The sequence below is a fragment of the Phasianus colchicus genome, chromosome 5 (assembly GCF_987193195.1).
Source record: "Phasianus colchicus chromosome 5, bPhaCol1.hap1.1, whole genome shotgun sequence".
In the NCBI taxonomy this organism is placed as follows: Eukaryota; Metazoa; Chordata; class Aves; order Galliformes; family Phasianidae; genus Phasianus; species Phasianus colchicus.
The window spans coordinates 4,330,819-4,355,259 of record NC_143440.1 but is presented as its reverse complement, the minus strand read 5'-3'; the positions used below and the strand labels follow the sequence as shown (position 1 = coordinate 4,355,259).

Sequence of the window (24,441 nt, the reverse complement as noted above, 5' to 3'; positions counted from 1 at the left end):
AGTTGATAGCAACTGTCTATTTTCTAAACATTTCTGATACCACTGGTGCTGTGAGTTGTAGATTTAGGTCGCATGCCTAACAACCAAGTACAAAAGATTGCTCTGAGATCCTTGTGTTTGCATTCCATCTCTGCATCATGGCTGTGCACGTGAATAATACACCATCCAGCACATACCTTGCTGCTAACGCCTTCCCTCGTGTGGGACTGTGGGCATTGTTCCAAGGGTCACTTCAAGGTTTGTTTGCTCAAACTTTCAATGAGCCAGCGAGAAGAATGACATCATTGGTTCTGCCAGCTTCACAGTGACAAAGAGTAGGCTGCATGGCAACAGCATGATCAGTGAGCTGCATGAACTTAGACTTGTTTTGTAATACAGGAAACCAGCAGTAGGATACTGCTTGAAGAAATAATAATTTTCTTTTGAATTACGTTTTGTCTTTTGACCCATGTTTTCTTCCTTTCTTGTGTTGTTTTTTTCCCCAGCTGGGATGACAGCAGCTCCGTCAGCAGTGGGATCAGTGACACCATAGATAATCTCAGCACTGATGACATTAACACCAGCTCCTCTATCAGCTCTTACGCCAACACACCTGCCTCCTCCCGTAAAAACTTAGATGCACAGGTAAGGTAAAAGAGTAACACTGATTATTATTTTCCCATGCAGCCAATATTATTGTCTTAAGTTGGATGAACTGTTTGTTCATGCCTTCACAGATACTATTTCTTGAAAAATAATTAAATAAATAATTAAATGCACAAATGTTTTTCCATTAACAGTAACCTTGTTCTAATTTGCAGCTATCTTTACAGCCTTTGAGCAACACAGGCTGAAAAACTTGGAAACTGATTGAGAAAAACATTAAGAATGCCAAGAGATATTGTTGTTTTGACTAATGTTAAGTACCATCTTCACCAAGACTGAGCTCCTGATTCCTCAATTAGTCCACGCTAATATTTTTTATGTGTCTTCACCACCTTCCCCTTTCCCATGTACTTGGCCAACTGAACCCATGCACAGCCCTCTATGCAGTGGGTGTTGCTGAAAAGGAAATGTCAAGCAGCAGTAACCATCGTATGTGGTGTTTATGAATGTTTCCTCTGTGTGTGTGTGTAATCCATGGAATATCTGCTGTGGTGTTATGGCAGCAAGTGTTTTTTTCCTTCGTAACAGGACTGCTGTTCAGAAAACATGCATTAGTAGATGGGATTTTTCCTACTAGCTCTACAAAAGGATGTTATGTTTTTTTCAAAGAATAAAATTTGAGTAAGCGTAAAGGTTAAAGATTATTTGCACTCCCATTGGAAATGCACATGTACTAGGCAAATGAAATAAATTATTTTAAACTTCTGGGGGGCTGCACATTACTTCAGGCTTTCTATTTCCAGCGGCATTTCAAAGGAAGATAAATTTTGTGTCCATCAGCAGCCTACATGTATATATGTCAAATCTGCTGCCCTGCAGTGAGTCAGCACTGCAGTAGGTAGAGGATAAGGGGAGATAGACGACTTTCTCTTCGGTTTCTTTCTTCTTTTATTCTTCTTTCTTTTCATAACTGGACCCTAAATTTGCTGTTAATACCTGTTCTAATGTAGAAGTGTGGTTGCTGTGAAGTCTTATTCTGCCTGCAGGACTGTGGTGCAAGCATATATTTACTCTTTGTTCCCTTGCCATAGTGCATATTTGAGCCTACATTAAAGCTTCCCAGTTAGCCTCTGGTTGTGTATCAGTTATTTCTTATGTGCTCGAAACTGCTAATGCAAGTCCTGTACAAGTTGAGAGGAGTTAAGATATATCAAACATGTTTTTCAGTATCTTAACAGGGAGAATAACATAGGCAACTCAAATGTTTTTTTTGACAACTGTTAATATCTCAACATTGTAATACTGTTGGGAAGAAAAAAAGGAGAAAAAAGGAGACGTGACTAAATATTAAACTAAGAAAAAAAATAGAAACTCATTTGACTTGTATCTTCTAATGGATCAGATTCTTGGAAACACCTCTAAGAGATCAAAATCTGTGTTGTTGAGCTTCTCTTCCTCCTCCACAACTATCACAGCATCCAAAAGAATGCAGACCTGTAGCAGAAGGAGATGAGCTGAAGCTTGTAAAGAGCATAGCCATTAGAAGAGGGAGCTGGGAGCCAAGATGTACGGATTTGTTTACAGTTATTTGATTTGTGTCTGTTACCTGCTTCTTTCCTCAGTTTCCATGACTGAAACAGAGGTATGGCAGGGGTATGGAGATAGCAGGGAGTGATGGAACCATGTGCATCTTGCAGGGTTGTTTTTTGTTGCCCAAAGTAGTCCTCACTGCTAATGGCAGTGCTGCATATATGCTTTTTCTGCCTTATCTTGAGTATGGTGACATGTACCAGGGTTTGCATTCCCTTGCTTGGTAAGCCATAAAGGACTGGTACACAGCTGCACAGCAATGCAGACTTTTCTTCTCAGGTAATCCATTGCTTTGGTTCTTGTAAATAGCAGGCACTTAACTTTTAAGCTACCGCATCTATTTGAGGTGGTACAGAAATTGGGTTTCAGATAATTAAAGAGGGAGCTGGAAGCTAACATATGTGCAGCTGAGAGTTCAGAAAAACAAGGCAGCTCAACAAAGGGAGAGAGCCCTAACATGTCAGTGTCTGCTGATAAAATCAGCAAGTTACTCTGCAATGAGCAGGACATGCTCACAGTAGAAAAGAAAGGCTCTGCTAAGAAACTGATTTTCAGAACTGCTGAATACCTCCATCTCCAGAAGAAGATGTATTTTGTTCATCTCTGAGAACCAGGCCCTAGAAATGGACATGACTTAATCTTTATAGACATTGATTATCGTAGTCTCCTTTGGTAGCAGTGATGTGGAGATGTTCTCAAGTTGATTCTGAACAAGCCAGGGAAGGGACCCAGAATTTACCTTACCATGGCACTGTGTCTTGCTTTGATTATCATAGAATCACAGAATGGTTTGGGTTGGAAGGGACCTTACAGATAATCCAATTCCAAACCCCCTGCTATAGGCAGGGACAGCTCTCTCTAGACCAGGTTGCTCAAAGCCCCATCCAGTCTGGCCTTAAGTGCTTCCAGGGAGGGGGCATCCACAACCTCACTGGGCAGTGGTGTTGGATTATGCCAAACACTAAACCACTTAACATAGCTATACTGCTTTTGCAGCACTGTAAATTTTTCCCAAGCATTGCAGAGACTTGATTGATTTACCTTTTAATACAGCACTGCATAGAGTTTGCCATTAAGGTCATATCATACATATATTGCAGAGATGAAGACCGAGTAGGCATTTGAAAATAACTTACTTAACTTCAACGAGATAGAAGGGAAGATTCAGTTGTAAACTTGTTCTCGTAATCATACAGGGATCACAAGAAGGAAAGGAAACAATTCCTCTAAATAGAAAACAGCAGCATCTTTTAACTGTTGGACCAAGATGACTTCCTAGTTTCATTGGATCAAAGATGGATTTGATCTGTTTACAGCTTACTGAATAGTTTTATTGTGCTGCATGTCTTGCTGTGTCCTGCAGCAGAGTTTTCCACTTTCACCTAATCCAGGCCTTTCAGGTGGGTGGAGTTTCTGCTGAAACTGGAAGCCAGGTTTCACCATGTTTTGCCTTTGATTCCTTAGTCATGTTTCTGTGCTGTTCTCGTTGTTTACCATTAAGCAAACATCTCTGGCCAAGGAGCTTAGAGGGTAAATGTGCAGCATTTCAAAGGCTGGGGAAAAGAGCTTAGAAAAAAAAGTATGTGTGGGAGATGAAGTAGAACTGAAGAGCGTGGAGAGAGAGGACTTGCTGTAGTGCAGTTTACTTGCTGTGTTGAGATTGTACTGTTCTTAGAGCTGTGAAGCGGGGAAAAGGAAAGCACAGGAGCATTTCATAGTCAACCAAAGCTACAATAAAGCCTTTACTAGCAAGTAGGTGTATTTCTGCTCTCAAATGTGTACAGCGTAAATATGCAATTCCAGACAAGGTATTTGAAGTGAGACTCTAACCACAACATGTGAGGGGTGATGTTGGGATTGTTTTGTTGCTGATTGTTTGTTGTTTCTTGCCTATACTCTCTTCTAAGATGTGGGAGCATAGGAGATGTTTTCATGAAATGATGATTTCAGAGAAACTCAAGAAACAGAAATGGTCACATTGAGAATGTGTTACAAACCTACTGGTGTTCATGCATTGAAAGATAGCCATCCCAAAGTCTTCCAGCCTAAATTCATACCTCAGGAAATGCTTATTACGCTAATGGGTCAGTACCTAGATAAATGTAGATAAATAACTCAGGTCCTGAAAAAAAAGATCACTCTGATGTGTGGTGTTATCTTTCACACACTGATCACTTAGACTAGCTTTTTTTTTTTTTTTTTTTTTTTTTAAGTTACAGTAAAACTCAGAAAAAATTAAACACCCCCCACTACTAAAAAATTAAATTCCCCCCTCCCCCCCCCCATTTCTGTTATACCTATGATGTGATCTGATAAGAAAAGGAAAATAATGAAACATACCTTACGAACTTTGAAGTACAGTATTTTGCTGTAAACATGATACATTATCACGCATCCTTTCCTATGCTGTGATTTTCTGCTTATTCAAAGGGAGGAAAAGATTATGAGCTTTATAATTATTTGTGGCGTTTGAAGCGATTTCAAGTGTTATTACCCTTCTATTGCTGCACAGTATCATACTCAGCAACTTCCAAAAATTCACTGAGTCTTACTGGAGGACTTCATGGTTAGGTATTGAATTGGGAGGCTCTTTTGTGATCATTAAGGTTGGAAAAGACCGCTAAAGTAATCTAGTCCAACCATCAACCCGTGATGCTGTCGTGCTTGGAGAGCATTATGACGTTTTCATCTGGAGCAGGTCATTTGTACCTGAGCACAAAAGTTGATTGTGGTATTACTAAATTTGCCCAAATTAATCAAAATTGTTTGAAAGTAGAGTTCTACAAGGATAATTTTAATAGTAATCATGCCAATAGGAAAAGCTAATACAGAGAGAATATATTTCACATATGTGTTAATAGAATTCATTTAAGAGCTTCTGAGAATTTGGCAAAAGTTTGCACATGAAAAAATTCTGTTTTACATCTCTGCTAAATTCTCAGTAGAAGACTGGCAGCACAATCAGTCTGTTCAAAGAATAGGGAAAAACAGTTTGTAAACTGAGTATGGTTGAAAAGCTGATGTAATTTGTGTATTTAAGACAGACTTGAGTGTTGCTAGAAAGTTGGGAGGGATTCATTCTTCTTCAGTTCTTGGGTGTCTTCCTAGCATATTAGAATTAACAGAATTCCACATCTTCAGATCTGTTCAAAAAGCTGCCTCATCATGCTCTGGAGATCAGATTGCCAGACAAGAGATAGGAAAGCTGCAGGAACAAAGGAAAGCTAGCTGCACAAGTTCAAAATGATTTTTTGGCATTGCACTATAAAGGGTTCCTCAGAAATTTGAAAGGGGGATTATGAGTGGCATAGGACTGAATGTATCCTTTATAAACCAAGTTCTTTTTCTTTCTTTTTTATTTATTTATTTGTTCTAAAGGGAACAACTTGTATCTTTTTTTTATATTTATCCCTACTGCATTAGAAAAGATATACCGTTGTTGGGGTTCTTTTTTTTTACTGTGGCTTTTCCTATTCAGTGTCATGTTGCATTTATTGGTACTTAGAGATGAGTGCTGACTTTATTAATCAGTTTAATGAATCTCTTTTATGAAGCTGCTCAAAAGGAAGATGTGCTGTGAAGGTTCTATTATAATTCATTATCTGTCCTAGACTGATGCAGAAAAGCATTCCCAGGTTGAGCGGAATTTGTTATGGTCCAGTGATGAAGTCAAGAAATCAGATGGAGGATCCGACAGTGGCATAAAAATGGAGCAAGGATCTAAATGGAGGCGGAATCCCTCTGATGTGTCTGATGAATCCGATAAAAGCACTTCTGGTAGGAAGAACACTGTTATTTCGCAGACGGGTTCCTGGCGACGAGGCATGTCAGCTCAGGTTGGCATTACCACACCAAGGACTAAACCTTCAACCACCTCGGGCACATTAAAGACACCTGGAACAGGTGAGAAAAGGTGTAAGATATAAACAAGCCAAAGCAAAAAAAAAAAAGGGCGATGAGTAGGGAAACAGGCTGAATTCTTGATAGAGGTAGAACCTGAACTTCAGGTAATCCTGTCTTTTTATTTTTAGGTATTTTTTTCAACCTGTATGGCAACTTGTATGTCCACATTTCTGTTTCTGTTCATTTTGAAAGTTGTTTTCAAGACAACCCTGGTCTTAAGCCAAGCTATTTTTTGGACATAGTATTAACATATAAGCGTAAATAATGTAATTTTAGCTTTTGAAGTCACGATTAACTTTCAGAATATACAGTGTATGTGGTTGAGGAGAGTTGTTTTTTTTTTTTCCAGTACTAAACCCACATGCTAATTTATACTAAAAAACACCTTTTAGTTCTGGGCTTTCTCATAAATTTAGAGTTGATTTTAGCACTTGCAGATGTGTGAATGAAAAATGATTGAATTTACATAAGCAAGTAATGTAAGTTAATACCTCTTATTTGATTTGTGTACACAACTGTACACAAGAAAAGTAGAAGTCAGTACTTATTTTCCTGAAAAATACATGTTAGGAAAATAACTCTGATTGCCTGACACAACTTCTTTCTGATGATAAAAGGGGATCAATCTGTAGTAGCTACAGAGCGCTACATTTTTTTTCTAATCTGTCACTATTACATAAGTTTGTTCTGTTTTTCATGCTATCAAGGGATAACACACCATATACTTTCTCTGGCAAGTCTGCATGTATAACTCACTAGAGTGGCATTTAAGTTCAGTGCAGACTAGATCATAGTTTTTAACCACACTCTTGTGGGTAGCACGCTTTTGCTTTTCATGCTGCTTTGAGTTTCATCATTTGCTTGCTGTTTTCAAGTCATTAAATATTAGAATTCTTTTTCTATTTTTGTAGGGAAAACTGATGACGCCAAGGTATCAGAAAAGGGTAGACTATCTCCTAAGGCTGGACATGTTAAACGTTCCCCATCAGATGCAGGACGCAGCAGTGGTGATGAATCCAAAAAGCTTCCCACAAGTAACTCTAGAGCAACTGCTGCTAATGCTAATGCATTCGGATTTAAGAAACAGAGTGGGTCAGCTGTAGGCATGACTATAATTACTGCCAGTGGGGCAACTATCACCAATAGATCAGCTACTCTAGGAAAAATCCCAAAGTCATCCGGACTCATGGGTAGGACCACTGGTCGGAAGACTAGTGTTGATGGCTCACAGAACCAGGATGATGGCTACTTAGCGCTCAGTGCTCGAACTAACCTTCAGTATCGTAGTTTACCCCGGCCAAGTAAATCAAGTAGCAGAAGTGGAGCTGGGAATAGATCTAGCACTAGTAGCATAGACTCCAACATAAGCAGCAAATCAGCTGGGTTGCCTGTCCCTAAAATGAGAGAGCCTGCCAAGGTAATTCTTGGAAGCTCTCTGCCAGGATTAGTCAATCAGACTGATAAAGAGAAAGGGATTTCGTCTGACAACGAAAGTGTGGCCTCATGTAATTCTGTTAAAGTGAACCCTGCATCACAGACTGCTTCTAGTGGAGCTCAAAGTACTCACCAGCAAGGAGCCAAGTATCCTGATGTGGCCTCTCCCACTTTGCGCAGGTAGGCAATAAATTCATTGATTGTGAAATGATGTTAGTTAGAGCTGAATGATCCAGGACTCTTTGGGCCAGCTCTGGCTGTATTTTGAGGAGCGCTCAGTGTCCTACACGAAGGTCTTTGTATTTAATTTCACATAAGCAGTTTGACTAGTGTTGTAAATACGCAGAACACTGTGAGACAGGAGCAAGAATTTAACATTTGGAAAGGAAAAGCAACCTGTCTGGCAGAAGTACGGGCAATTGTGATATGAGTCTCTGTCTTAAGAATTGTGCCCAAAGGCATTGTCTGTACTGATACCACAGGAAGAAATATTTTCTTGTGTGAAGGTTACTGAAGAGTTCTTGCACTAGTGTGTATGTAGCAAACCTGGACATGCTCCAGTGGTGGTTCAAATCACAAATTGACAATGGAAGAGTTGTTTCAAATTTTCATTGTGATGGTACAGTCTGACCTACCATGTTTAGACTCACATGCCTAACCCAAACCAATGTTTCAGCAATGTGGATTAGGCCAGTGTTTTGTAAGACTCATAACAGCAGGTTATTCAAGTACAAAGAAGCCTAAGAGAAATTCCTGTCTAAGATGGGTTGAAGTTTCTTATCTCAGGAGTATTTTTGAACAGCTGTCTTACTTGTCTTCTGATTCTCCACCATTGCCCCACACAATACTTTAACATGAATATTGAGTTGGGCAGGAATTAATTTCTTGATGTAGTGTGCATCAAAGTCTTGATATTAGTGAAAGGTTCCGTTAATATTATTTTTCAATTTAATTTGACATTGAGTAGCTTGTCTGTTTCAAGTTGCAGTGTTTTGCATTTCATTTTGTCTTGACACCATAATACCCATACAGTTACGCTACATCATCCTGCTTGCAGTGATGTGATAAGGCTGCGTTCCATCTGAAGCACCAGTGCAAGCATAATGGCTGTGATGGCAGCTTAGCCTAAAGCTTTATTGAGTTGTAAGCTGTTTCTTTTTAGGCAAGTGGTTTTATTTGAAGAGCCTTTGTGAGGGTAATTCAAGTTACTTCATTTGTTTTATTCCCGATTATCATTAGATAAGCCATGTCTTTTAGAACATTTAATCTTCATCGGTGACTCCTTAAAATGAAAAACTCAAGTGGACCTTTCATTTCTAAGGCGTGCCACATGGCAAGTGCAGATTTTCAGTGTTGCATGCCTCAGGCACATAAATCTGAAAATTTGATTGATTTTTCAATTGCAGATTTTTTATTATTATTATTAATAGAAAGCCACGTTGCTAGCCATATAATTGAAATTCTGCATTAGAAATATATACAACTTCAAAGAGAAGATGCTGAGGCTGAATTTCACCATTCCGTCATTAGATCTAGAATTTCATTCTTGAATTTTTACCAGGCTGTCTAAATAGAGATGTATGTGTCAGAGTTGAATTTGACCTCTTGAATTTGTTACTGATTTCTAGAATGGCAGCTGAGAAGACTTTGAGCTTTATTCTCACATTCAGTTGAGATGGGTTGCACACAGTTTTTCCTGTATATTTTCTCAGCCTTGAAATTTTTTAAATATTCCACAGAATCACACAGAACTGCAGAATTTACTGCAGCTTACAGTAAATTAGAAGCCATAACTTTGCCTGAAAGTCTGCAAATACATATAACTGTTGTAAACAGTGAAATTCTGTAATTTTGCTATGGGACCTTCACTGTGTCTATTCTCTGAATATTCTCTTTAGCTGAAGCATTACATATCCAGCATTTCCACTAAATGAAGCTGTTTTCTATCATGATATATTTTACTAGTTGGGTGTTTGTGCACTGCACATATAATACACTGCTTTTCTGTTAATGGGAGACTGAAGAGCCAGCTCGAATTTATCAGTTGCTTGTCACTAATAGAAGGAAGGAGAAAACAGATGGCCGTTCTTGCAGTGTATTTCCTTCCAGAATTAATCCCTGTATTGATGTGACTATCTTGCTGGGATGGATGTTTTCTGTCCCAAAAGGAATGCTCTTCAGACCACAACCTTTTGTTCCGAGGCTGTGGTTCAGCACTACACTGCCTTTGGCAGCAAAGTGTTCCTGTTTGTGCCACAGCACTTAGTCCTTTCAGTTGTAGTAGAAGTGCTGTGAAACAGCTTGTGGAAGATTGCTTAGTTTAAAAACAGCGTGTAAAATTGGTGTGTGGGTGATTGGATTTTTTTGAAGCTCTAGGATCTTATCCCTAAGTCTCAGATTGCCTATATAACTGAAGAGGTGGTGTGCAATGGCATACAAGCAGGAATACCCTGAGCTGCTGTTGTTGCTGAAGGACATGTAGCATTGCAGTATGGTTTGACATTTTTCTTCATAGCCACTCCAATAGCATTAACTCTAAATGGAACCTAGACTCTTAAATATCTCTCAATTCCTGTATAAGTGGTGTTTATTTTTTTTAAGGCTTCAGCCTGTCCTAATCATTAAGGTATGACATGGCGTCTAGGTAAGCCAACTTTGCCAGATCTGTGCAGATTTGTGAATGCCTGCATTCTCTAAGTCAGGTGCTGAGTGTTCCTGGCACAGATATTGGAGCAATGCTGGACATAAGATAATGAGAAATGTGCATCTCAGCCTGGTCCAGCAGTGCTTTGCAAGTATGCAAGAGTAACAATCCAATGGAAGCATTGCAGACATTGCACAGGTGTGCTGAAGCTTAAGATAGCACATGTATATAGTAAGTACAGTGGTTCTTGGCATCACTGGGTTTACTACAAGTGCTGTAGAGGGCCTAGTTAAATTACGCAGGTTGAGTTTCTGGGAAGTGTTGGATAGGCTGAATAGTGTGCATGTGGTGTGCAGATGACCTGGGCATACTAAAAAGCAGAGAAAGTTCTGCTCAGAGCATACACATCCATACATCTTTAGGAGCTCTTGGCTAGAAATGCTATAGTCCTCTTCTCTGAGGACAGTCCAGTAGACACCCACTTTGTAAGATTTCACCCCCAGTATGACATGCTGTTGATATGGAAATAGCAAATCCATGTAGATACGGGTGAGCAGAGCTAGTGTTCTAAAGTAGTTAAAAGAGCTAAAAGGCAGATGTAGAAGTAGTGTTCTAGGGAGGGTGTTTTCTTGGCAAGTGGTGCAGTTGTAGCATGGGCATCAGTGATGCAAACTGGAAAAGCTGCAGTCATCCTTCCTCCAACCATGCTTTTATATCCCATCCCTTGCACTGGTGGTCACTCAGCTGATTTTCTCCTGAGGCAGTTCCAGGTGCCAAACAAGGAACAGTCTCATTCTGTACTCCAAAAGAATAGTTTCTAGCCAGTTTAGCTACTGAAATGAGATGAACCTACATTTGATGTCAGTAAATATCTTCAGTGTTACATCCTTGCACGCAATGCTGGGTCTGCAGAGCAGTCAGTGATTTGCAAAGAACTTCACTGGACAATAAGCTTTCAACCTGTGCTATTTGGTGTTTTGGAGTAATCAGTGAGGTGTTTCTCTGGTATCTCCTTCCTTTAAGGAGAAGACAATAGTACAGCTATATTTCAGTTGTGTAAGGCAACATTTTAGCTTTGAGAAGGTATTATTCTATGATTCAGTGCAGAAACACCAAGGATGCATTTGAAGCTATGGTAGCTGTCTCTGGACCGAGCATAGGTGGACTGAATATAAGGAGATTGAGAAATTTGTAGTTTTGTATATCTAATCTATTATCATTTATTTAAGTTGATTTTCTGAACCTAAGATATGTAGTTTAGATATAAAATATCTTTGCATTTAATATTCCATGTTATGTATTTTTCATATTGTCTTTTTTTTGCAGACTTTTTGGTGGAAAGCCTAGTAAGCAAGTTCCCATCACAACAGCAGAAAATATGAAAAATTCAGTAGTCATCTCCAATCCTCATGCTACTATGAACCAGCAGGGTAATCTTGATTCACCATCTGGCAGTGGTATACTAAGCAGCGGGGGCAGCAGTCCTCTCTATAGTAAAAACACAGATTTGAACCAGTCTCCACTAGCTTCTAGTCCCAGTTCTGCACATTCAGCTCCTTCCAACAGTTTAACATGGGGCACCAACGCAAGTAGCTCTTCAGCTGTTAGCAAGGATGGCATTGGCTATCAGTCTGTCAGCAGTCTTCATACCAGCTGTGAATCCATTGATATCTCTCTGAGCAGTGGAGGTGGGCTGAGCCATAACTCCTCCGGGAGCTTGATTACAGCCTCTAAAGATGATTCTGTGACTCCCTTTGTCCGAACCAACAGCGTTAAGACTACACTGTCTGAAAGGTTAGTAGTTATTTTCTCTCCTTTCCATATACTCGTATGTATTTCCAGTGTGAGTGGGGTTCTGTCAGCAGTAGGCAAGAGTGTAGTTGTGCTTCTTGCAAGATTGAATGAGATTACTAGAACAAACTAAGTAACCATTCTAGGAAAGGAGCCCAGGTCAGAGCAAGTGCATTTGTTCAGGTGAGATTTTTCATTTGCTATGGTAATCAGTACGACAACTTTTCTTGTTACTGTATTATACTTAGAATATGAATTTTGCATTGCATATCCTTCCTGAGTCACTTGATCTGTTGGTGGTGTTCAAAAAAACCTCCAACATTATGATAATTTTAATTTGAAAATCTATTGCTTCTTGCTTAACTTCTTGCTTATAGCATTTGATGAAGGTAGAATCTGGGCTACCAGTGCTTGCATGTTGTGATGACGACAACAGTTTATGAAAAGAAGATGTGATCTGACAAGCTTTTAGATTGGAGCTCATGCTGAAAAGTCCCTGTCTCGGTGGTCACTTGATTCCTTCTCTGCCTCTCCCTCCTGCCCTCTACCCCATCTCCAGCTGCCCTCTGCATTCTTCTGGTGGAGGTGTTTGTGTTAATGCATTAAACAAATCAGCTGGGATTTGGATCCAATTGGAAAATGGTCACTTGAATTGTATTTCAGGCTGATTGGTTTCCCAGCTGTCATCAGTAGCTGGTAGGAGTGGGGAGCAGGCTGATCAGGGAGGAGGGAACATGACTGCTTTTCCAGAATGTTGAGCCAGCATCTGGATAAAACAGACAGAGACTTGCAGGGCATTCTCTGTTGTAGAAGGTGGTACTCCGCAAGTGTTGGAAATAAACTACATCCTGATGTCTAGTTATGTAGTCAAGTGACACAATTTTTGCATTTGCATCTTAATGCAGAAGTTACTGCTGAATGTAATGTTCTGGTGGTTTGGGTTTATTTTTTATTTTAATTCCTTTCTGTTCTCTCCTCTTTTTCATTCTAATATTTTTCTGTCTTACTGGACTGGTTCTTCTAGCCCTCTTTCTTCCCCTGCTGCTAGTCCAAAATTCTGCAGAAATACTTTGCCCAGGAGACAGGACAGGTAATGCTGTCTCAGGACAGTAGAATGCACAAGGCTGTAGGTTTTGTTGCCCATCTTGGTAACACAAATTGTTTTGTGAAAGATGTGCTCAGTCGAGTCCTCTGCTGTGTTCATTGTTCAGCTGTGAACTGACACAAAGACATGCCAGTGAGAGTGCACTCAAACACCCCATTTATCTACCTAAATCTAGATTATGGCATATGGCAGAGTTGGCATGTTCTTCTCATTGCACTTGATACTGGGAACATCTTTTGATTTGGGGTTGGTTGTTTTTTTTTCTTAACGTTTGCTCATTTCTTTGCCAATTTTTGTTCTGTCATTCGAAACTCTCACTAGCATTTCAGCATCCTTCTGGCATGCTGCTTTTCTCACTGTGTTTCAGGCTTGTCACTTATGTCGTGAAGTCCCAGTGTCATTCAGTGTTGTCAGTCCCTTATTGCAGTTTGGTACATGAGTGTTTTGTGGGGGCTTGGGCTCAACCATCCTTCTAAAACTGAATGTAAAAGCTGGAAAAAGATGACCCGAATCAAAATGTTTCAGTTTGCTGATGGAATTTAAGCTGAGATTAGTACACTTAAACAGCTCGATCCTGTTAGTCCCATAGCACGCAGCTGAAGAGTAACATCAGGCTGCATTCCCAACGTGTGTTGCTGAGCAAAGTGGCAGGAAGGTAGTTCTGACCAGCAGATTCTCCTCAGTTTTCAGAAATAGCCTGTCGAAATGGGGATTTTTAAGCATATGCTTGACACGCAGTATTTTTACGTTCATTGTGGTCGGGAGAAATGACAGAATCACTTTGTGAGCAGATGAGCTTCATTAGCATGGTGTCAGCTGCATGCCTGTGAAAAACCACACCTGGGGAAGAAGGTTTTTGCATGTTCCTGTAGGGAACTTTTTTCCTCTGAGGAGGTGATGCAGATGTTGCACTCCCTTCTTCACTCTGATCTTAACCCTTCCCTGTTGTCCTTCTCTGAAGTTCTTCTCTTTTAACTTTTCTGCAGCGACCCACATCTTGATAGGAACACTTTGCCTAAGAAGGGACTCAGGTATTGGTGTTTCCACACAGTTTAACAGCTTTTGTGGTGGCTTTGGAGTTTTGCCTTGTGTTTCTGTTGTGGCTGGTGGTGATGGTCGCAGTGCTTGCAAGAGGTGGCAACAGTCTTTCTTCCTTTTCTTCTTTCTTTCTTTTTGCTTTTTCCTTTAATCCTTAAAGGAGGTTGTTTTCTACTGTGCTTTTTCTTTTCTTTTTTTTTTTTTTTTCATCCAGTGGTTTGTCTGCTTAAGCAAGAGTTGTGGCTTTTGCTGGAAAGCACCTCATCAACCATCACTGGGCTCGCTTTGGAAGCAGTAATTTTGCTGCTTTTGTTACAGCTTTTGTTACACTGTTACATGCAGTGACATGAGATTATGTTCACCCCAGTGTCCTTGGTGTTCGTACAAAAGCAGAAAATATTTTCATTATCATCCTAAATCTTTTAGGATGTGTATGGACATATTCACTTTACAAAAGATACTTTCTTGTGAATCCTTAAGCACACAGGCATCTCAGAGATCATTTTTATTTATCTAGAAAAGAACAAAAGAATTCCCAAAGAAACCTCTGGCACCCTGCCTTCTAATACATTTTGTGCCTCTCTAAGACTGTGATTTTTACGATGTACAACATTGCACAGATGGTTTTTTTTATTCCATCCATACAAGAGATTGCCAAGATGAAGTCTTCTAACATTTAATGTTACAGAATTTATAGGAGATATCAAACAGTTTAGAAAAACTGTCACTTCAGAACTGCTTAATGCAGCTTGCAGGATCTCTGAGTTGATGCCTTGAAATGGCAGCTGCAATTAGTTCTATGCATCGTTCTTCACAGCAGCTTTATCCCATGAAGCTGAGTGCTAAAAGCCTTTCTTAATCTGGAATTTTGTTTAAAGTGTTTGTGTGGTGCAGCTCTCTTAAGACTGAAACATTTGAGTGCTGAAGAGGTAGGTGGTGATCATGCAGAAACCCCCCATTTTTAATAAACTGATATATGTGTCAGGTTTACCTTCAGAAAGGGCTCAGTGTAGTCTCCATGTTGATTATTTGGTTATTTAAATTATTTAATTTTGTTTTGAACCATATGAGATGCACCTGTTTGTGTAATATAAATTATCGGGTTCCCAACTTGTTTAAAAATCTGATAATGGCTTTCTTGGATTGTAGTATGACAGAAATCCAGCTAATCTTAGCACCAAAATATTAAAATAAGGATAGATTTTGGCATATCCTAAGGAGAGGAAGGGTTTTCCAAGCTATGTCTTTGTTTTCTAGTCATACCTATGTAACACATGCTGCACTTGATTCTGCAGTGCTACTCTACACAATTTCTACTGGTATCTTTTTAACTGCTAGTTGGTTATTGCTGAAGCTGTAGGAAAGGAGAAATCTTTACATTTTATATGAAAGTTTTTCCATCTTTCGTTCCCTCTCCCCCTCCTCAAGCTTTGTGACATTCCATGGTTTGTTTGGTCGCTTGTTCTTCTTTCTTTATTCAATAGTTGCCAGGATTCATTTTGAAAGAGCCTGTTTGCTTTGTGCAGGTATACTCCTTCCTCCCAACTTCGTAGCCAGGAAGATGCAAAAGAATGGCTACGGTCGCATTCAGCAGGAGGGCTCCAGGACACTGCTGGCAATTCTCCATTTTCTTCGGGATCCAGCATAACATCACCTTCTGGAACTAGATTTAACTTCTCCCAGCTTGGTGAATAACAAATGTGTTTTGATAATCACAGCAATACTTTGTGTGCTGTGAAAATAGCATATGACATAATGTAATGCTCTTGCAGCAGCTCGAAGTACTGCTTTGAACCTTCAGGAAGCACTTTTGTTGAAATTAGTGTGACTAATCAGCATTAGTGTCTTGTGTGCCCAAAGGTGGCATAATTACAGTAACATCTGAAAGTATTTCCCTTGGAGTCATCAGATGCCTTAATCTAAATTGTGAGCTATTAAGCAGAGCCATTCGTTAATGTCACACGTTGCTGTGTTTGAAAGAATGAAAATGTTGCCTGCCTGCTTACTAATGTTTTAAAGGCCAAGCATATCACTTAGTATCTCTGTGTTTGTATCAGCTGGCTGATTTGAAAATTTAACAAAACTGAGTCTGAAATAATATCCAAAAGCAGGGGAATTATATCTCAGAAAAATTCTTTAACTTAATTACATTGATGAAAGTAAATGAAGGAAAGAACAGAAGGAGCTTAGTAGGATCTATAATGTTTCATAGGTTTTAGTTGACCACCTCTGTTTCTGAAATAAACTGTTAGCATGCTAGAATATCTGGAAACAGACAGTGAGAGGACACCCAGAGGATATTACCAGTTGAACAGCAGTTCTGTTGTTTTCATTTTTCCAAAAAATATTGTTAAATAACAGGAATAATTTATCACAAAAAGTGCTTTTAAAAATGTGAAAAATGGAGTGGAAGTTTTATACTCTAAGCACTGACTGGGAGAGCGTTGGCTCTCAAGGCAAAATTGATGTTTCTGTGGTATCATTTTATCTGCAAATTCTGCAAGAATTCATGCCTGTGTACTGCTTAGAATTCTTAGGACTTAAGAATTCGTAGGGGAAATAAACTGTTCTGAAATATACAACTATTAGGAACCTAAAGGTCTTAAATTTTCCAACTTCCCCTGAATACACATAAAAATACCATTCTCTGTGAACTTGAAGACTTTTAAGGAGATCATTCATGAGGCCTGTTCTGTGTAAGCAAAATATTAGTTTAAATTCACCTGGGCATTTTACACCTTTTTGAGGAAGGGCTGTTTCAAATTAAATGAGAGTTAATTCATGAGTATGAGGTGTTACTGAGTTGACTGAGCTTGCCTGTAGAAGCATGGAATTGTCACCCAGTGTTTAGAATGACCTTATTTACTTGAATTTTCTTATTTGTTAGCTTGATTTGCATGCCTCTTACTTGAATCCACTGAAATTAGAACTATAATGAAGTCTAGAGTGGATGACATGAAAAATTTGTGTCGTAAAGAAATGTTTTCTGATAGCTGCACCAACATCGAGCATGAACATTTGTGGTCACACAAATAAATTGTCATTTATTCTGTGCTTTACAGCAAGCCCAACCACTGCAGCCCAGATGAGCCTGTCAAATCCAACCATGCTGCGGACTCACAGCCTTTCCAATGCAGATGGTCCCTATGACCCCTATAGTGACACACGCTTCAGGAACAGCTCCATGTCCTTGGATGAGAAGAGCAGAACAATGAGCCGGTCTGGCTCATTCCGTGATGGCTTCGAAGAAGGTCAGTGCAGTATGTGGTGGTGGAAGTGAGCAGAAGATGGCATTCTCACTTAAATCAAATGTAAATTTAGTGCTTCATTTCAGAATATGGGTCATTTCAGAACAGTTTTCTACGTAGCATTCTCTGATTCTATTTGTCTTTGTTCCAGTGATATTCAGTGATCCTTCTGGCTGAACATAGGATGGAATATAAGTATTCTGCACATATAAGTGCAGAAGTTGTTTAAACACATCCAGTACTTCATTTTTAGTGACCTCTCAAAAATTCATGTTTGGAGTTAGCCTATTAAAGTGTTTTCCTGAATAGGCATATCCGTCTGAACTTAGGCCTTCATACTTCTGTTTGTAGTATATATAATTGACATTAGTCAGACTGTTGTTGCTATTCCATCTAACTTCCAAGTATTTGATCTGTATGGAGTTTGTCTTTCCTTGGTATTTCTTCTGAATGCTGTGTATTCATATCTGCACAGCATTCATGAAAGAAACCTGAGTAGTTCTTCAAAACATTTGGACTCTTTTTTCTTCCTCATCCTCATTTCAGGTATATTTTCATGCATATTTGATAAAAGAAGCTCAAGTAAATACAGGAATAAAATGTCATTTACTTGTAAATGAGTATTTTATTTGATTGCTACTGATAATGTTTCCTTGTGGCTGTTTGAAGAGCAGATAGCCTACTCAAGCTCTGAGTACACACCAAAAGCCCCATCTGGCTGTATGTCATAAAACATCACCATGCACTTTGAGAAGTCATAGGAAGCTGACAGGATTAGCTTTTCCAATCTTAAATTTCCTTTCTGGTAAGGATTGGGAATTTGGTTGGGTAACAGGTGCTTTACCAATACAGCTCATACAAGTCTTTTCTGGCTTGCTTTCACTGCTAAAGCTTTGTGCTTTTGGCTGTGTGTATGCCAGTGCCCTGTGGTTGACATGCACTAGAGCATCCAAGCCATGCTTAAATGCTCGTAGGAGCCTCTTAGAGCCACCAGGTGTCTTCCTGTGGATGCTGGTTATTCCATCTGTTTTCTGCCATTGGAAGGGATGGAAAATATGTACTGTATATGGCTTCAGACAGATTCAGGGCTAATTCGTTACTGAATTCAGCCAAACTGTAACTCCATTACATGCAATTGTATTTTAGAAGCCCATGGCTGAGGATCTTCATTAGGGGTTGAAAATGAGAAGAATAAACCCTGTGGGGCTCAATCTGTGTCACTGCAGGAATTGACCTTTGTGCAACACTCTCAGAAAGATAGATAATCAAAGAGGGTCAAATACTGCCTGATACTTAGTCAACTGAGTTCTGTTCTGGGATGAACAGTTCTCTTACTAAAGTAGAGGTTCTTTTGGTGGGAAGGGTCTCAGGACCGGGGAGATGGCAGGAGGTACAGCCTCTAAACTATCCAGAAATTTGGTGAGCAAGCACAGTCAGAACAGTCTCATGGTTTTCCCATTTCTGCACTTCCCTAGCAGTGCGTCCTCACCAGGAACTGTGTTGCTGCTGGCTTTACACTGATGTTTCATCTTGCAAGAGAGAGAGGAATTAAATCCATTGTTGTTGGGTTATAAATGTTTATTCCTTTTTGTGCTACTGACTGAAATATCTGCTGTTCTTTCTGCTTTGGGGGCAGTTGATCGTGACTGGGCTGTTTCTTTTCTAACATTAAAAAATGTGACATGCTTACGTATGCATTGATAGAGTTTTCAAATAACAGTTCCAAAACAATCTCGGTTTGTAATCTGCATGCAGATGCAGGTTAACAGCAGCGAACAGGAATCACGTGAAGAGCATAGCTGCCTTCAGGCTCCTAATTAAATAGACTTAGAGTAGCCATCTGCAGAAACTTTACCACGAAATTGAACAAAAGTATTAATTCCTTGGTTGCCCTTGACTCTAGACATATTTGCACATTCAAATGCTGCAGTTTTACAGGGTAGAAGTGTGATTTGCAGAGTTGTACATTCTCTCCCTTTTTTCACTGTTTCTTTCCTCAAAGACTCAATGCAATCTTAATATTCCCAGGCAACATGAATTTAAAAATTTGCATCTCCCATTCCATCTTAAGGCAATCCTCCTCTTGTCTGAGCAGTTGGTAGAGAACCTTCCTTGAATATATCTTTTATATAGACCAAGTGAGAAATTTTCCTCTTGGAAAATGATGACTGAAGAGGTGATAACATATAATTCAGTGTATTACAAAGAGGATGGTTATCCATTATTTCTCATACCATCAAGGTCTGGAGACACTCAAGGAACATTTCAGCAGCAGTTCTAATACAACTGCAAAATGTATTTCTAAACCAAAGCAGAAGTTTTTATTGCAGATAAAATGTGTCAGTGAATTCAGAGGAAATTGAGCAACTTAATGGTGGATCATAGTGACTATGAAAAATAATGGTCTGAATGCAGCTTCCATCTCAGGAATTTCCATCTCTGTTGATTCCCAGAAGATGCAAAGGTGTACCTGGTGAAAAATCAACAAGAATCTGCCTTGTTGCATTTCTTTCCCTGAACATTTGCTGTAGTTGTGGCCAGAGGTGCAACACTGGGCTTGACTCGTTCTGGTTATTCTTATGTTCTTACTGCAGTGCAGTCCTTAACATCTCACTATAAAGATCATTCTAATTGAAAACATTATTAACCAGAAAGAGCAAATGGATATGAAGTTTTTTTTTGCATTATTATGTGTTTTTTCTTTTAATTGTCTTAAATTCCTCTAGAAACCAACTTAGACTTTGTTCACTTCTCTTTCCAGCCTCGCCTTAGGATATAATGTCAGTGTGAAAACAGAACCCATTTATTTTGAGTGTAGGAGAATTTCAGTAGGTAATTAGAGCACAATGGCAGCTTTTCTCAGGTTTTTTTGGTTGGTGTTTTTTTCTGGAGTATTTAGATGGAAGAAAAAGAGATTTCACCTGATTGGTGTGAAGTTATCTGAAGTTTGAATGAAGGTTTCAGTATTTTGTTTCTAAAAATAAGAAAAGGAAAGGTAATTGTGCATGTTCCAGTAGCTCAGATAATAGCTTCAGGTGATTGTTCTGAAGAGTGTACTCAAAAAGGAGTATTTAGATCACGAACAGACAGAATTGTTTCAGAAGACAGTGCTGACACCCCACTGTAGTGATTTCTGATGGAAGTGCTCCAAATTTTCTGGAGCATATGCTTGCATCCTGGAGCTGGGCATCATGTTCCTCTCAGGCCATCTTCATCCTGCTCTGTGTTTGGACTGCTTAAAGAAAACAACCTCCCCCCATCTCAGTAATGCCAAAGATGAAGCAGTTAGGCTTACTTCTGTAATCTCTCCTGCTTTACAGTTATCTCTTTCTCCCAAGTCTTAAGATGAGGCTTCCTTCTAAACAAATTTCCATTGAAACTTTTTAATCTTGGCAATGGCACCTCTTTCTCCAAGAAAACTTGTTGTATTCAATTGTTAAAACAGTTTTATCAAATTGGAGTTTATGGAATATGTTACCTGGCCATCTCTTCTTCTAGCTGAACATTGTGCAATAATGTAATTAAGTTTATGATGGGTAATGATGGAAGTATTTCCTCGGTAGACAAATAGCTGATAATAAATGATCTGTGGCGACCACCATGTGGTCAGTGTATTCAGTTTGTTTATTTTCTTTCCTCCAGTGCATGGTTCTTCTCTCTCTTTGGTGTCCAGTACATCATCTATTTATTCGACAGTGAGTATAATGGAATGAATTGTTTTGCTTTATTAATCACAACTGGTGAATAACTAGTCTTTTTGTACTTGTTACTATTGCCATTCAAGGAGGAGAAATTCTAGCTATGAGAGAAATGTTGGTCTTCATAAAGATACCTCTAGACATTTAGTAGCATCCTCGTTAAATAGAGATGATAATGGTGTAAAAGCAGCAGTTCATTGTTTGAGTCAGTGTTTTACAACTCTGCTGAATACATTTTGCTGCTAAAGAGCTCAGCAGAATTAAGGAGCCTTGAACTTAATTCAAACTTGGGTGCTTCAAGTCATTCTAGCTTTATATTTTACTGCTGAAGGAGTTTGAATAAGTGGTTTGGTGCCGTCGGTATCCAAGTGAGATAGCTTAAAGCTGGAGGTTTCTAAAAACTGGATTCTTTTAAAGAAATGAATGATAGATAATTACTTCAGAAGTAGATGTGCATTGAACAGAATCTTTCATTTCAAATCATTATGCAAGTCTGATGCAACTCCACAGTTAGCACATTTCCACAGCTGAAACGAGCCAAAGTGACACCTGGTGAGAACATGGAAGGGCTTGCTCTTGGAAGACCATGCATAACTGTTTATGAAGTAATCCAGCCAGCATAGTGTTATTTCTTGTATCTGTTTCACTGATAAGCAGAGAACATGTGTAACGTGGCCTTAAGGCCTTGAAGACCTTGAAATATTAGAAGGCTTTGAAAATTGAAGGCTTTGAAATATTGCGTTCCATTATGAACCTTGCCTCAAGCAAGGTCTGTGTGGAGCCAAAACAGATAATGGATTGGAAGGGTGGAAAACAGACCTTTCCTTGTAGCCACAAGAGCCACAAGGAAAGTAGTCAGCAGCTACTGCTTACGTTTCTGGTTCATGTGCTTTCTGTCCCAGCCCAAGTGGTTCTTAATAGTGTGGTTGGACGAATATAATTTTCACAGTGGCTGGTACTGGACATGTTTACGTAAGAGTAGTATAGTGTGTGACTTTTTACTATATTCTTCTCTTTGCTGATAGCTTTGGTTAGAAACAAGCCACAGTAGCCGAAATTTTGTCATGCAGACCACAATGGGTGGTCAATACATCCACTTTACATACTCAGATAATTAGTTGTGTGTCCTCAGTTTTTCATCACTACAGTGCCTAGACAGCACCAAGTGGTAGTGATTTTCTTCAGATCGCTGTGGAATGCAAAAGCATGACCACCATCCCATGGAGAGCTGAGCGTGCGAGCTAGGGAATTGCTAGGGATCTCCCATGGCCAGTGACAGTCCTCTCTCTTCTGAACCTCTTGGATTTCCTTTTGCACTGAGCCAGGACTTCTGCCTTTCATGACTCAGTCTCAACAGTGTGCTGGCTTACAAATTGGGAAGTGGAGACAAATTCCTTCATGTAGGAGGAAGTGCTGTACAAGCAACCTGCTTTCTTTATCCCAAGCAAATAATCTAAGATGGAGCATGGATGTGAAAATCCTAAATAAGAAATTATCACTTGAGTTTTTGAAAATCATGTTAATAATAATGATAATAATAGTTAAGATTGTTGTACTGGTTCCATTGTAATGTCCTTATATATTTTCCTCTGGCTTTGTTTTATAGCCTGAAGAGAAGTGCCAGTCAGAGGTAAGACCAGTTTGTGTTTGACAGGCATAAATATTCTGTCAAGACACCTTGTTTTCTGTCTTACTGTTCTACTGTTCCATATTACAGTGCAGTAAAGAGATCTCTTAAAATATACAGATTCGCAAGCTACGAAGAGAGTTGGATGCATCCCAAGAGAAAGTATCAGCTCTGACAACTCAGCTGACTGCAAATGTGAGTACAACTCAAACAATAAACTCTTAACAGGGAATGCATTTAGTGCACCAATTACCACTGCAGTTTTTGTAAGTTTAAAAAAAAAAAAAAAACACAACAAAAACAGAACAAAACAAATGTGTATAATATTCAGTTTGTATTACCTATGTATTTTAAAAGAATAACTGCATGCGTATGTGGGACCTTATGAAAAATAACATGCTCAGTCCTACTGAGTTACCTTATGCATTCCTTTATATACTGAATTATAATGTTTGCTTTGCTTTAAAAGTCTGATAAAAACAGCATCTTCAGATATTGAGAGAGTCGTTGAAGATTGGCTCTTTTGTGTGTTACTTTGTAAGTAGTGTCTTGTTTTGATATTTGGGTGGGATGAGATACAAACAATGGCTGAAACTGTTAGGAATAAAAATTGATAGAAACTCAGATTGCAAAGCATTATGTTTTCCTATTCCATTAATGGAATCATAGGTAACAGTGGCATAAAGGGGCTGTGAGAATTAATTTACAGTTGCCTGAAGAGTGAACATACCTGATTTTTGTCAGTGTAGGCAACACCTCTGGAATTTGGTGTTTACACTTGGAGAAAAAAGAGTTGAAGCCAGGAAGTGTTGAGGCAATGCTATGCATGACCCTGAGCAAGTTTATTTGTGTGTTCTATTCTGGAGTCACAGATAGAAGTAATCTGAAAAACAGAAGCTTGTTACAAAAATAAGCAGTTCTAGGGTAAACAAGCTGCAGATGAACAGTCATCGGCTTGGATCATACTGACATCTTCAGTTGTGGGAATAGACAAATGTAAGAGCACATGCTACTGGAGAGGACTTTGGTGTCCATCAGCTCTTTGAATACTAAACTTGGCAAGATTGCCTTACATGTGCTGTTTGTTAATCCATGTAATCCTGTTTGCTTTCTCTCTCTTTTTTTTTTTTTTTAAATTCTTGCAACGTTTTGACGAGTATCAGCATTTCACACACCCCCCACCATTCTCTGCCCTCCCAGCAGAAACTTTGCAGTCTGCTTTTTAAATAAATGTTTATGTTTTCAAACACATGTAGTAATGGTTGAGCTTACTTCTTGGTATTTTCTCACAGCCTCAGCTCTGCTTATTTTCATAGGGGCTGATGGGAATGAGAGGTGCACATCCCTGTGTTATTGTACTGTTTGTGTTTGTTTGCAGTGTCAGTGTGAGAGCTATTATTCAGCTGTGTGCTGATGATGACAAAGTCTGGTATGGCTCTGTGCAGGGCTGTGCCATATATATACCTAGTTGAGCCAATGTCCATTTCTCCTTGGAAAGATTTGACACTTTTTTGTGGTTTTAAGTAGATTTTAAATTGAAAAATGAAATATTTGTTGTGGTAATTGTAGAATATTGTGGCTAATGAGACGTACATTGAGCTATGCCTATGTTTATTTCCATATGTGTTTGTATGCGTGTATAATAAAAATAATGCCTTACCATGGCACTAGAAACATAGTTCCCATTTATCAAGCTTTCCATCTTCTCAATCTACTCCTCCTTTATTTTACTTCTCAGTCATTTTCAATTCCTAATACAGCTAGCACTGGGTTCTCAG

General features: G+C 39.1%; 1 protein-coding gene across 2 annotated transcripts in view; it reads left to right on the top strand.

The window, feature by feature from the left end:
* The window catches only part of NAV2 (neuron navigator 2), a 188,165-nt gene that overhangs the window by 138,284 nt on the left and 25,440 nt on the right, over positions 1 to 24,441 (top strand). For both annotated transcript variants that reach the window (XM_090140200.1, XM_090140199.1), the window contains 11 exons: positions 486 to 624; positions 5,787 to 6,078; positions 6,990 to 7,692; positions 11,483 to 11,950; positions 12,972 to 13,037; positions 14,039 to 14,083; positions 15,617 to 15,777; positions 17,153 to 17,341; positions 20,981 to 21,033; positions 22,643 to 22,666; positions 22,784 to 22,858. In XM_090140200.1, coding sequence (XP_089996326.1) covers positions 486 to 624; positions 5,787 to 6,078; positions 6,990 to 7,692; positions 11,483 to 11,950; positions 12,972 to 13,037; positions 14,039 to 14,083; positions 15,617 to 15,777; positions 17,153 to 17,341; positions 20,981 to 21,033; positions 22,643 to 22,666; positions 22,784 to 22,858 — 2,215 coding nt within the window. The remainder of the gene's footprint in view (positions 1 to 485; positions 625 to 5,786; positions 6,079 to 6,989; positions 7,693 to 11,482; positions 11,951 to 12,971; positions 13,038 to 14,038; positions 14,084 to 15,616; positions 15,778 to 17,152; positions 17,342 to 20,980; positions 21,034 to 22,642; positions 22,667 to 22,783; positions 22,859 to 24,441) is intronic.